The sequence below is a fragment of the Eulemur rufifrons genome, chromosome 10, assembly GCF_041146395.1.
Source record: "Eulemur rufifrons isolate Redbay chromosome 10, OSU_ERuf_1, whole genome shotgun sequence".
In the NCBI taxonomy this organism is placed as follows: domain Eukaryota; kingdom Metazoa; phylum Chordata; class Mammalia; order Primates; family Lemuridae; genus Eulemur; species Eulemur rufifrons.
The window spans coordinates 25689535-25704211 of NC_090992.1; the positions used below are offsets into that span (position 1 = coordinate 25689535).

The 14677-nt window shown below is 39.4% G+C and overlaps 1 protein-coding gene across 2 annotated transcripts; it reads right to left on the reverse strand.

Annotated features, from left to right (window-relative positions):
• Positions 1-400: 400 nt before the first annotated feature.
• THG1L (tRNA-histidine guanylyltransferase 1 like) lies at positions 401-7456 on the reverse strand. Of its 2 annotated transcripts, XM_069484306.1 has the most exons (6): positions 7101-7456; positions 6017-6193; positions 5084-5253; positions 4213-4301; positions 2870-2977; positions 401-1867 (listed from the first exon to the last, which is right to left on the reverse strand). In XM_069484306.1, exons 1-6 carry the CDS (start codon positions 7379-7381, stop codon positions 1706-1708), a joined length of 987 nt encoding a protein of 328 aa, XP_069340407.1. In that variant the 5' UTR covers positions 7382-7456; the 3' UTR covers positions 401-1705. The 2 variants fall into 2 exon arrangements, with proteins under 2 accessions (XP_069340407.1, XP_069340408.1); XM_069484307.1 differs by lacking the exon at positions 7101-7456 and having other exon boundaries at positions 5084-5158; positions 6017-6147.
• Positions 7457-14677: the final 7221 nt, after the last annotated feature.

Below are 14677 nucleotides of genomic sequence, written 5' to 3' on the forward strand. Positions count from 1 at the left end.
AAGTTCTTCTGGGTGGTTTTGTCTTGAAAATTTGCACTTTAATGTCTACTTGTCTGTAGTTTTGGTACAAAATGCTATCAGCTTACCATTAAGTTAAATTTGTCAATCGAGAGCTGCATTATCTTACTGCCTTGCCTCACCTATCACAGTATACTGAGGGCCTTGTTGTCCAAGGTGCATCAGAAGCCTTTGGGGTTAAAAATCAGATTGCTGAGTCCCCATTCTTCATAGAGATACAGGCTGAAATTGGCATTTTTAAACACACATTCTAAGTGGTATTTTGCATCCAGAAGTCTGTCAACCACCGCTGTGATGAGGGTATGTATATCCTGGTTTACCCAAAGATATACACAAAATTTGGTTTCATATATTGTATTTGTATAAGAAAAATAAACAAAAAAGTAGACCAAGGGAGTTGACACTTTTTTTTTCCCCAGAGATTTTAGCAATTACCAAACAAAAACCATATCTCCTATTCCCGAAGAGTTGGGAGAACAGGAAGGAGAAAAATGGCATCGACAGATGGGGTGTCAATTAGTGAAGGATGAGGCCAGCCGTCACCCTTTCAAAAATTCTTGGCTGTAAATTCTGCAACGCAAGGCCAGGCACTGGGACATGGGCTGTCTCTTAATTCTTAATAGAGCCAGATAATCTTTTTCCTCTAAAATATGAAACAGGGACAAGAGGAAACGTGAGTTCTCTCACCACCTACTCCCACTACCTCCCGGCTCAGAGGCCAACACCTTGGCAACGAGCAATGACCTCTACTGTCCCTCACCCACCTCCACTGACCCAGCAGCAGGTGGCCTTATTATGACTTTGACACCTGCTACTTGTGACCCCAAGGGACATGACTCAAATGTCATTGTTCTGATTATATAGAGGCTACCTGAAAATCTTTCCAGGAGGTCCATAGGAAAATGAGTTTTAAAAGTGAAGTCTCTACAGGACATGAAGTAAATCGTTCTCCATCCTCATTCATTCTCACGTTTTCGTTCTCTCACGTATCTCACAGTGGCCTTGGAAACTATGTCCCCAGGAAGAAGATGATGATCATCCTGACAACTCCATTAAGTCAATCCACAGAATGTGTACCTGAGGTCCTGCAAACCACTACCCATTTGTTCAGCCAAAGTTGCCATCCTGGAGGCTGGCACGGAGCTCTGATTTTCCCTGTAATTCCTGAATTCAGAGGCATCATGCAGGCATTAACCCATGTTTATCTTCAGCTCTGCCAAAGACGAATGCAAGCAGATGGGTGGCAAAGGTGAGATTTTCAAGGTCACTGGGTTCTCTAGTTAAGAAGAGGTGGGTGATAAAGTTTGGGCTCCTCTTTTATCATAGGTGAAAAGAGCCGACAGGTTTTTATAAGATTTATGTCAGAATCTAAAAATGATTCATTCTGCAAGGCATGAAACAGCTCTTGCTTTATAAAAATAGTACCACGATTTTTTAAAAAATGTACTTCTACCAAAGGAACCATGTTCCAACACTGTTTAAAAAAAAAAAAAAAAGTGTTCTGCTTAAGCAGAACAAGATACACCACCCCCATCCATCCCCTCCTTCCCTGTTCCTCTCCCAACTTGAGTCATGCCATTCCGGGCACAGTGTTCCGGGTGGTCGGGATGTTAGGGCACCGAAGGCAAGGAGACCTGGTGGAGGTGGGCTTGGATGGTTAAGCACACCAGAACTAAAGAGCAAAGGGTCAGCTGTCTTCCTCTAGGATCTCCGGATGTTCCTTCCAGAAAGCATCCCCAATGATATCGCAGTGCAAGGGCACTGGCTTATTCCTGGTCCGGGTCACTGCCATCTTTTTTCCTTCCATTTCTGCTGGCAGCTTAACTTCTTTTGTCATGACTTCATCCACCTACAGGTAAAAGGAAAATAGTGATAATTGTTAACTCAAGAGGAGGATTGGGAGAAAAAAGGAAGATGTGGGGGAAGTTCACTTTTTTACTTTATATACTTCTGACTGCCAGATTTTTTTATGTATGTACATATATATGTATCAATATGCATGAAGTTCTTTATAATTAAAAATACTTTAAAAAAGGTTATGTTACCATATTCTGAAAAGAAATCTTAGGAAGAAAGAAGGGATCTGACATGTTCCCCATTCGCAATCACTATAGAATTAAAGGTATTTCTCTTCTCCCACCTGCATGAAGAAGTATCTAAGTTTGTGCCAAAGAACAAATGTGTTTTGAAAATGCTAATACGGAAGGTGAAATTGCCAGGGGAATGACTAGCTCTCAAAGGTAGGCTTTAGTACTTGAAAACGTGCATTTCAGAAAAAAACTACATAGAAGGAAATAAATTTAGAGAAATGATTATGCTCAAGAATGGGTAAAGAGAGAAAATAATGGTAGAATTAAGGATTTAGGTAAATGTACAGACTTATTACAGAATGTTAAGGTTAAGTATGCATGTGGGGGGAATCTCATAAAATTTCTGAAAATAATTTACAGATATCACATACAACATCTCTTAGTGCCTCATATTATAGTTGTCATGGGATGGATGGACCACTTAATGGTATTATCCAGTGTGGGAGGAAGTATTTTTCCAATATTCTGTAAATGCAAAAGTCCTCCTATCCCCTTCTGAAAGGGTTTTATTTGCTACAGGGAGAGCTTATGACACAGAAAAATAATATATTCTGCAATTCTACTTACATACAGGAAATTCCAGACTGACAAAATGAGCACCCAAAATAAGAATCGACAGCATCTCCTTTTGGAAAGGATCTAGTTTATGTTAGCGACTAAAGTCACATCAGCATATGGGGAGCAGGCAGGACAATGCTTGGGATGGGCACAGGCCCTCTTGTTTCCTGATTTCCGTTTTGCTTTGAACATAACAACATTACCTTCTGCCATATTAACACAGTCCCTTTCCTATACATTGGCGGCTCATTATTGTAGTTGATGTTGAATTCAGAAAACAAAATCTCATTCTTTTCTGCTGCAAGAGTTCCCTGAGGAAATAAAAAGAGAGATATAAAAAGCTTTGAATGTCTTCTTTCTCCCTTAACATTACCATCCATTTGACCTGCTATCTAAACTTGCACAAACAGATCGAGAAGTGGCAGGATTTTCTCAAACATCTCAGAGTCACTAATGAATTTTCATTTTAAGAGCAATTCAAATCTTTAGATGTCTACATTCATAAAATCCTCTTCTGTAGCAAACCCTGGCTTCACAAGTCAAGATTGTGAAGGAGTGGGAGGAACTAATAGTAACTGAATACCTATCATGTACAAGGCACTTTATGTTTCTTACGGGATTATCACAACTATCCCCATTTTAGAGATAAGAAAACTGCGGCTTAGAAAGATTATACAAACTGCTCAAGGTTGAAGGTTGTCCTCATTCTCCTAAGAATCAACTTCTGAACTTGGCTCTCCCAAACCTGGATATACCCACTGGTATTCCTATCATTGCTATATATCTTCATCATTAGTATTTTAAAAAATGGCAACCATTTACTTAGTAATTACAATGTATCATGCATTGTATTAATATTAGGAACGGTTACAACAGATTACCTCATTTCAGAGTTAGTCATTCTACAAGTAACACTTTTTTATTACTGTTATCTAATAAAACCAGTATTTATTAAGCATTTACAATGTGCTTCTATTATTCTAGGTGTTTTACATGCATCATGGCATTGAAGTCTCACCATAAACCTGAGGTAGGAGCTACTGTTTTTTATATTTTACCTATAAAGCACTGAGGCAGAGTGGATAAAATTAAACAGAAACATGATTTGAGTGTGGTTATTCACCCTGGAGAGCATGGACTCTTACCACACACAGGGGTCATAAACCCAAGAAACTACAGGTGCCCAGTAGGGAATGACAATGAGGAAAGAGGCTGGTAGGACTGACAAAAAAGAGCACATTCCCCGTCTACACAAGGCGGCCAGTACACAGCTCCAGCCACGTGTGAGCACTGGGAATGCAGTGCCAGTGTCGTTACTTGCATTTTCCAGCTGAGGACACGACGGCTCAGGGAAAAGCAGTAACTCATCCAGATTTACAGAGCAGGCAAGAGCAGAGCTGCTACTATTACGATTTTTTATATCTTTTCAAAACAAAGCTGTAAAGGGAGCTAAAAAAGAATGTAAAGGGAACATTAAAAAAATGTTATGGCAGAACCTACAGCAAACTGTCCCCAGCTAAGTATTAACGTAGTAAGATCTTTATACCTGTAATCTCTCTTGGGCTTGTCCTGGTGTTAGTCCAGACTGTTGTATAAGTGTCCAGAAAACTGTATTATAGAGATTATTGATGTGACCTGTGAGGAGAACAAAATAACAATGTTCATATATATATATAAAAACGTGTGTATAAATAAATAAAACCTTTATTCAATATTCACAGTTAGAGCCCTGGCCCTCTCCTCTTAAAGAGATCTCAGAGACATTTAGTGACTTGTCTTACATAGGGAGCACAAAGAAAAGGGGTACACAGAAAAAACTGACTTCCTAACAACAGTTTTATTTGATCATTTCAGTTATGCTTTACATAAATCTGTTAACTTGTACACTAATCTTAGGAATACTTTCAAAGTTATTTTATTTATATTATTCCAATCTCTCTTCCAGTTCCTCTGGCACAATCAAAATATACCAAATGAGTAAAAGCCTCACAAACATCATCACAGTAACATAAGGTAAGGGTCACAACTCAAATACCCACTGAGCCTGGCATGAACATAAATGTGTAATGTAGTGGGTGACCCCAGGGAGCACCAGGGAATGGCAGAGACTGGCACCCTGGCTTGTGCAAGTGTGTAGCTTTGTGTGTAAAGACAGCTGCCTGTGCACAGGCTCTGTCCAATACTAAGTAGAAACGTACATCCAGTATTAGCACATCTTCTGATTTTTCCAAGAAACCTGGAGATAGGGAGTTTTTACATGAAATCTCCCAATTTTTCAAATATTTTTAACTAATCAAAAAAAATTTTAAATACTGCATTCCATACAAAACCCATGTGAGCCAAACCTGTATCAGATCAACACCTTCAGTGCATGGAATTGGTGGTTTAACTACATCTGTTTATTTGGTGCCACTTACAATCTGCTTGCCGCCAGCTGAGGTAGTCCCTTAAGGTCTGATTGCTGGGATACACCACAACTCTTCCATCAAAGCCTGGGGGATACAGAAGAGGCTGGTCCTTAAAGTAATCCCGCCAATAAAACACATAGCTGGAGGCGAACTGGGAGGCCACGTGAGTCATGAACTTACTTAGAAATGTAAGGCACATTGGGTGGAGCAAGAAAAGAGAAAACACACCGTATTAATTCAACACCATGATAGGGCCTGTGGGTGCAACAGAGAGATTACACAAACTGTTCAGCAAACCAAGAGATAAAATGCATTTGGCCAAGAAAAACTTTTCAATATCTCAGTTACGTATTTTGAACGCAGCCTGCCTCGTCTTCCAGTCCTATTAAGTAATTTACCAATACCAAATTTTTCTCTGTAGGATGTGATATGAATTTATGGTTCAAGAGTTTTGTTTTGTTTTTAGTCTTGGAAGAAGACTTAAAAACATACCAATTCATTATATGATTTGTTTCCTGTAAAGAGTTTTAAAATGCTGCCAAATCAAGTATCATATTTGTCTATTTTATACTGAGATACTCCTTAATTAAAAGTTTAAATAATATTGCAATGCATTTAAAAACTGTCACTGGCTAAAGCTAACCTATGAATCATTAATATTACATTCTTATGGTCTCTGTTTCTAGTTCTAATGTTCAACACTAGGTCAGTCGAGAAACTTAGTTGATGGGGTATGAAGGTGAAAGAATTAGATAAAGATGTATATGTAACGTTCAGATATCAGGTGGAAGTACAACAGTCTAAACAGGAAATATACATACACTCTGCAGCTGTTAACACTGCAGACATCATCTGTAGTCTATAAGTCTGCTATTAAGATAAACAGAAAACCAGAGGCTGGTAGGAAATATTCTGAAGAAAGGAACGAGGTTGTGGACTTACCTGGCTCTTCTTTTAAACCAATTGCTTTTCCGCTTGAACACAAAGCTGTATTCATCACTCTGTCCATATGCAATCACAATACCCTCCAGTTCTTCCATTACGGTCTGGGCACATTTGGTCATCAGGTGGAGAGCACGGCTGTCATTAGGTTTTGCAAAGCTGTGCTTTTCAGCAAACCTTCATAGGAGGAGGAGAAGAGGGAGTAGGGAATGGATAGAAGACAGCTTGTCATTAACAATACAGATCACAGAGACTGTTCAAAGATAAAGCTACTGTGACCCCCAAACACTCCACTAGCCGCAACCTAACCCATTTCCTTAAGAACTCCAGTTCTTGCCCTGACCAACGGAGAAAAAGGGACATAATTGCGAAGCGTCGACTCCCCTTTCTGTGAAATGGGGATAAAGAGTATTTACCTCATCGGGTTGTCCTGAAGGTTAGGGAGAAGAAAACAAATGTAATGATGCCTGGCTCCTAGTAAGCGCTCAATAAACGTTAGTTACAATGATCCTTATTAAAAATGCAGCTCTTTTCAAAAATTAAATTCTCATCTTTTAAAAAATTGATGAATAGATGTACATAGTTTCAGAGTAATTCCTTTTTTCTGACTCTTTCTTGAATCCAGTCCATGTGGTCTGTGACTGATAATGAAAAATGGACAATACTGTAAAGTGTTGCCCACAGCAAGATTTACACAGACCTCTGAGCAGTGAGCATGAAAAGATAGCTAGCAGAATAGCCGGACAACCAACTGAAGAGCTTAAGTACTGCACCGGGGAGGGGCTTTTTCCACCGGGTCCTTGCTAACAGGTCTCTGCTCACTTAATACGGGCACTACAAGCCGGCTCCTCACCAGAGGAGCATACCTTCCCCACCCTTTCCACCCCGCAATTTAACTACCCTGACTAGCCCGCGTTCAAGCACAGTGGTAGCCGACACAACACGGTGATGCTCAGTGTCGCGCACTCATTGGCTGCCGCGTTACCCCGGTAACCGTGAGCAGGGTAGGGGGGATTGCGACAGTAGGTGCGGGAGTCCCCGGAAGCGCGGGCGCACCACGCGGCCCCGAGCCAAGCTCGCTCACCGATGGAAATTCCTGCCGTCCAGTCGCACTACCACCCAGCAGTGGGGCAGGCAGGTGTCGTCAGCCTCGAACTCCCTGACGTACTCGAATTTGCTTTTGGCCATGGTCGCCGCCACCCTTAGGCACCGTCTCAGAATGATGGAAGCTGCAGCCAAGCAATCGCGAACCTTAATGTTGCGAGCGGCCCACATTCCCCCCGCGGAAAGGAAGGGACCCGGCAGCCCCGCCCCGGAAGTGTCTCTTTCCCTCCGTGGCCGCTCTAGGCGTAGGGAGGTCTGCATCCGTCTCGCCTCTCCTTGGAGCTCTTATTCCACGCGGGGACGACTGGCCGGTTTCCATTCTTCCCTTTGCTCTTCCCACGCTTGCTCTTCTTTCTCCTCCCGTCTTGCTGTACAAATCACTGTCAACGAAGTTTTAAAAAATTCTTTCCGACGAAGTTAGAAAGTGTAACTGTAACTTTTCCCCTTTCCAAGTAGCATTTATTAATTCATTGTAGAAAATGTGGAATATACCGAAAATATAACTAAGAAAAGTGACATTTTATATGCCCTTTTTCCCCGTCAAAGCATTGAGGGTGATTCCTTCCAGTCTTTTGTCTCTTGGTGCATGTGTGTTTACACAGGGAACACACAAAATTGGAAATCATTCACCTATACAATTGTTATATTTTTTTCACTCAGCTTGAATATTTTCCAATGTCATTGATTATTCCAAAGTGTGATTTTTAAAATAGAGTCAATATTCCAACGATGGGCATAATAAATTAACTTACTCAACTTTTACATCATTAAATAATCAAAGACCCAGTTTCGATTTCTTGTTGCTAGTGGATAATATTAATGGTAACAACAAACTCCTAATATTGGTGTGCTGCTTTGTGATTTATAAAGCTCTTTCAAATTCATTACCTACCTACATTGTTTTTTCATCCTCAAGAAAAATATTCAAACAATATAAAAAGATACGTGGTGAAAAATCTCTCCCTAACTCCTAACTTCATGTGCCTTAGGCAATTATTGTTACCAGTTTCTTGTATAGTCATTCAGGATTCATATATCTACACCAGTATGTGTGTATGTCTCCATAATAGTACCACAAATGGTAGTCATTTTCTTTGATGCTCACAATAACTTCAGAGGGAAGCATGGGAGGAATTGGTATCTCCACTTGAAAAGGGAAATCTGAGACTCAAAAAAGAAAAGTAATTTATATAAGATCACATATGTGGCAGAGCTAGGACATAAATCCATGACATCCTCCATCCTTCCTTTCTTCCTGTTGCTTTGAAGTCAGCTTTCTGTAAGTTTTCATTCCTCACCTTTTACTTCCACAACCTCCTCTCTTGATTGACCAGGAGACAATCAAATCCTACCTCCTTTAGGAACCCTACATTCATTAGGGTTCATTAGAATTTTTAAAAATTACTTAATATGAACTCACGATTTCTAAAGTCAGTTCCAACCTCTGCCCATTGGGTAGAGATGAAATGACACCCCAGAAGCAATAAGCATCCAGATTTTGATTTCTAAATATCATTCCCCATTGACAGAAACTCCTTGGAGAAAACAGCTGACTCCACATTGTGGCAGTGAAATTTACAGTGACCTGGGACATCATGTTGTACCAGAAAGGAAGGAAATGCACAGACTAATGAGGGCATATCAAAGAGGTGAGCGCTTGAAGGGGTTTCTCCTGGCCAAATTTGAGATAATTGGAGGATCGATAAGAATACACTGAACAAATAAAAATCCACAAGTCCATGATACTCAATGAAAAGGGGGGGAAAACTCTTTTGCTACCACTGGAGATGACTGTTACACTAACTTCTTATTCTGAAAATTGGTTATTCAAGGGAAAGAATTAGGCATTTACCTTGCCTTTTTATGTGGGACTATAGTTCATCCCCATTTGATGAGGGAAAGCTCTTTATAAAAGAATGCTGGCTAGTTTTAAATGCAGAATGACAGACTTAGAAAGTCAGCTTTTTGTAAACATCTGTGAAAGCATTGATTCAAGCAAGGATCACTAATGGATGCTAAAACCAGTACTTATTAGATTTATGGGAAACAGGATATTCCCAAAATGTTATGAAATTGTCCCACAAATTATTTGCTAATTAGAAAGAGAAAAACATAGTTACAAAGGAGAGCTCTGTCACTACCTTAAGCTAGTCATCAAATTCAGTACAACTAATAGTGATATAACCTAAATCTATAGGAACTCCTGATGTGATGCAGCATGACAAAGACTTAACATTACCAGACTTGTACACTTGAAAATGGTTAAGATGGTAAATGTTGTAAGTATTTTATCACAATTAAAAATAAAATAAAAATTCTGCACACAACAGGTATTTATGATCTAACTGGATATTGGCCTCTATTTTTTAAAATTTGTATTACTTAGAAAATCACTTGTCCGCTGCAGGCTGACAGAAAGAAAAATAACTGCCTTTGATATGGAAGTCATGTTTCAGTTTGTCTTCCCTGACGCTGACTCATTTCATTTGTGCTAAGAGCTGCATTATGTAAATGAAATTCAGGGTGGAGGTGGGTAAGAGGAGAGAATGATTTGTCTCTAACATTTCCTTTCCCCTCTGAACTACTTTAATCTAATTTCTGGCTTGGAGTAATGTATATGTTTCCGGGAATGACTGCCTAGTTCTGTCATGGCTTCAAGTCAGATAGGAGCATTAGGGCATACCAGGATATAAAAGGGTATGACATTTAGAACTATTATTCTAGAATAAATTTATGATTACAGGGTCTTGAAATTACTACATTTGTTCTGCATTTTTGAGACACTGCTTACATAGGTCAGAGTGAATGGATTGTATTTCCAAATAAGCATTGACTGGACGGGCACATTCAGTCAACTGGTCATTCTTTCTTTACTTAGCACAGGTTCCAGAAGTCATGAGGATGTGGTCGATGGAGGGCTTGGAGAAAGACATTAGGAGAACAGAAAGGGAAAATTTGATGTATGTTTCCTAGTCCACTTGACCTTGTTCCTACAAATTTACCCATTCATTGGCTAAGTATTTCTTGATTTCCTACTATGTGCCATGTCCAAGGTGATACAACAGCAAACTACACAGCCAGGGTGCCCGTCCAGTGGAGTTCCGGGTCAGTTCAGGAAGACAGACATGAAACAGAATTTCACAGTTGTTGGAAGACAGTGTTAAGTGTGTGAAGCAGGTTGGAGGCTCTGCCCTGATCAGGAGGTGGGGGGATGGTCCACGACATTTTCCCCGAGGAAGCAGTATTTAAATTGAGTCCAGATAATGAGGTCAAAAGACAGCTTGCTTCACAGATTCCTGGAATCTTTGAATTTTAATGTCGAATGAACATTTTGCCAAAACATTTCACTTGTATAAGATTTTGGAAGAGTACTCAGAGTAATGTGAGCTTCCATGTCATGGACCAGCCAGTTGATAAACACCCACTGAGCACCTTCAATGAGTGAGAACAATGACCTAGGTGCCATCTGAGAGGATACAATAAATAATAATACCTTTCATGTGTAAGAAACTCAGAGTTTCCAAACCATATTCTCATACATTATCTTTCCCCCACCTCTCGATGCATCTGTAGGGCAAGTAGGATAATAATTTTCTCCATTTTATAAAAAAGGAAACAAGCTTTTACGGGACTAGTTAAGTGATTTGCCCAATGTCCCATAGCTTCCAGGACTAGGATTAGAACCTAGTCCCTTGAACACAGAGTCCAAGGTCATGTCCACTCTACCACCTTGCCTTTCCATGCTTTTAAGGAATGAAGTAGATAGCTGTTGTCTTTGCCTGCCCAGCATACAGGTTTCTGACTCTGAGCCATGGCACCCCAACTGTCCTTTCCCCATCCTCAGCCCATGTGGTCCACATGGGAATAAGTCCATCTGACCTTTGCTCCAGGGTGAACACATGGCCAAGACCACTGCTGTGTCTTAGTGAATTAGAAAAAGGCCCCCTCTCCCAGCAGACACAGTCCTCTGCCAGGATAAGGCATGGTATGGCTTTGGCTGGATTTCAACCCCTGCTCATCCTCTTTTGCAATGACCAACCTGCACAAATATTTGTGGTGGCCTTACTAATGACTGAGATCCACCAGTCGGGTTCAGGGATCTGTATCTGACCCAAGTCAAGTCAATAAGGCAGTCTGGCACTTTGCTAGAATAACTAGGAGGAAGAGGCTCTCTTTCCATTAGGATTGTTACATGTTGCCTTCAAGAGGGAAGAGACTGCCTAAGATTTAAGTCTACACAGAGGAAAGAAAATCTGAGATGGCGAAAAAAATTGTGATGACATTGAGCACCATGCCTGGAGCTAGCGCTACTCCTGGACTCTTACAAGTTCCTGGAGGGCAGGGACTCTGCTTAAGATTTGTCAAAGTTGTATCCCCTGTGCACAGTGACTGGCACATGGGAAGCAATTAATAAATACTTGTTGAATGATTGAGCCAATAAATTTTGGGGGGCTATATGTAACTGTTTTTTTAGAAGTCTCAACTCATTGGAGGTATAACTATAAAAAGTAACTTTATTTTTTTCCAGTAACTGTTCTCACATGTTCTCCTTTCTTGCTGGTTAGCAATTCCCTTAAAGAACCTTGACCAGAGCTCACAACTTCCCATTTAGAAAAATGTTCTAGTATTGGTATTCAAGAGTGGTTATGAGCACTGTGCACCATTAATGCATGCAACTTTCTGCCTCTCATTCCTATTCTTCTATCAACTCATAGTGGGTAGGTGGTTGACGTAGCACATCCGGTTCCTGCTTCTTTCAGCAAGGCTTTCTTTTAAGGAGGTAGCTGTCCCCAAACTACTAGTGGCTTATTAGCATCTCTTTGATCTTAGAAATGGATAATTTCATATCTTATATTCTCAACTTTGGGCCTTTGGTATAAATTCAGAATAACAGCAAAAATCTCACTCACTATCTTGTTTGTCAGGTTTGAGTTGGATCAAAAGCAATTCGTATAGACAGGATGAACTTGAAAGAGAATAGGATGACATTCCAGATAAATTAAGGGGTGTGAGTAATATGTGCAAGATGGATTGAGGGATATGTAGAGACCCAAAAAAGATGGATAGCAGGGAGGAGGAAAGCCATGAGAGACAAAATCAGGCTTAAGGATATTAAGCACAGCTAAGGAGTTTGGCCTTGATCTAGCTAATGGTGTTTTAGGAAATTAATCTGGCTGTGGTGTGAAGGGTAAATGAGGGTGAAAAAAACCCAGATGCAGCTAGGCCAACTGAGAATTTATCTTGATATTTCAGATATGCATTGCTGATTAAAAGGAAAAGCTGGATAAAAAAAAAAAAATAATTCGATGTCCACAAAATGGTTTGAGATCCTAAATCACAAAGAGCTTCAATCCTTTTTAGAAAAGGCAAGGTATTAAGACATCTTGAAATAATATAAAGATATTATTATTGATAAAGAGGCAGAGTCGTGTTCAATGAAGTATAAATTCCATCACATAACTAGGAGTTATTTATAGGGCTGCATATTGAGTAGCCTCTAATAATTTGTCCCTGAAGGGGCCATATGTTGGTAGAGAGATTGATACAGGCAGATATTTCAATTTAATTTTTTCCCAGTGACTGAGCTAGTTTATTGAATAAAAGAATTTGAAATCTTCTTGCCCATCTAAAAATGGAATCTGGAATGTGAACCGACTTTATATTTGGTTTATACTGTTACTCATTGCCATGCAATGGAAATTAAACACAGAAGAAAATCCAATAAGTAATTCACAAGTTATTTGCTTAGGAAGAATTATTTCCTGATCTGAGTTCAATGAGATCTTCTCTTTTATTTTAGCAATGGACAAAAAGGGTGCATGACAAATATTACTACTCACGCTTGGTTTTTATTACTCATTCTGGCTACTTGGAGAACAAAAGTGGTTCCTTGGACACTAATACACAGAATTTCCCCTCTAAATATTTCTGGCATAGTTTTCCTCTGTTGCATAGTAGTTTATGAAGAAACATTAAATTGGGAAGAGAATTCAAAGGATTTCAGAGACTTAACTATGTTATATCACTGACACTGCATGTGTCTACACCATTTAAGGAAATCTTTTTTGTCCATGATATTTTGTTTTTAAATATTACCACTTGAAAACACATTCTTAGGCAAAAATCTCAGCAACTCCTACCCCCTTGGATTTCAGTCATCATGGATACAATCCAAAAGTTATCTTCCTTTTGACATTACTATATTTGTAAAGTACAATTCTGTAATTATAGAAACTCAGGATGAGTAACTGAAATATAAATCATAACCTAAGTAGAGTTACTTTATCTGTATAAACACAACCAATATGTCTTCATTCTCTAACTATATTTAGGCTTTGTTTTATACATCTGAAGTTGAACATCATCTTTTCCATTTCCACACTGAATTTTGGTCAGATTTGTCTTTATTTACCCGGTCAACCAGGCTTGACAATCTGGAATCATTGCTGGCTGTTCTCTACTCTTCTCCAGTAGTAATGGCCAACACAGTGAGTGCTTATTAGGTACCAAATTCTGTGTTGAGCCCTTTGCATAGAATGTTTAATAGCCTCACAAAGGTTATTTTAAGTATATGCTGTTGTTAGCCCCATTTCATACCTGGGAAAACAGTCTTACAGAGATTAAGTGACTTACCCAAGGTCACACAGTTAATAAGTGGTAGAGCCAGGACAGGAAGCCAGAAATACTATACAAGAGCTTATCCTCTTAACCAACCTTTCTACACTGCCCCCCAATCACATCATCATGTTGATCTATGGATTCATTTATCCATTCATTTGTTCATTGATCCATTCATTCCACAAACACTTCTTAAGCAACTATTTTAAATCAGAGACTGTAGAAGGTGCTAGGAATTAAGACAAGATCTGTGTCCTAATATTGTAGGTAGCCAAACATATTCAAAGAAAATCAAAGCATGATTTAAGTGCTTTATGAAAGTTATTTTTGTTCCTTTTTCCATAAATTGTAATGCTTTTGGCTCCAAATAACTGGAAACTTTATTAATGAAAGATTAAACGCTATGGAAGTTTACTTATATCACATAGGTAAGTTTATAGTTGGGCAATTTCAGGACCTATTCAGTTTTGGACTGTGTTTCAGCACTTCATCTTTATCCAATCATTGTGCCAATTGCCTGCGATTGTCAAAAATAATCCATTTTTCATCATAGGTAACAATATGGTGTAGAAATGGTTTGCCTTTATGTCATGGCAGCAAAGAAAGGCAAACTTCCAGACGATTTCTCTTCTGATGCTTGTTTATTTCATGTGGTACCCATCCATCCAGTTTCTCTACTTTGCCCATTTGTTTCAAATCGTCCAATATTGTTGGAATAGTAACATCAAACCTTGCTGCTAATTCATGCGTAGGTTGAGATGGATTTGCTTCCACTACAGCTTTCAGCTCATCATTCTCCACCTTGGTCTCAGATCACCCACATGGCTCCTTTTCAAGATTAAAATCACCAGAATGGAACTTCTCAAACCTTCCACATACTGTGCGTTCATTAGCCATATCCTTCCCAAATACTTCATTGACATTTCAAGCTGTCTGTGT

Excerpts from the sequence above, each read along its gene's own strand:
- THG1L (XM_069484306.1), bottom strand. The coding sequence starts at position 7,381 with ATGCAGACCTCCCTACGCCTAGAGCGGCCACGGAGGGAAAGAGACACT. Across the intron at positions 6,194-7,100 it reads GACGGCAGGAATTTCCATCG|GTTTGCTGAAAAGCACAGCT; the intron begins GTGAGCGAGCTT and ends CCTCCTATGAAG. Across the intron at positions 5,254-6,016 it reads TGGTTTAAAAGAAGAGCCAG|TAAGTTCATGACTCACGTGG; the intron begins GTAAGTCCACAA and ends TACATTTCTAAG.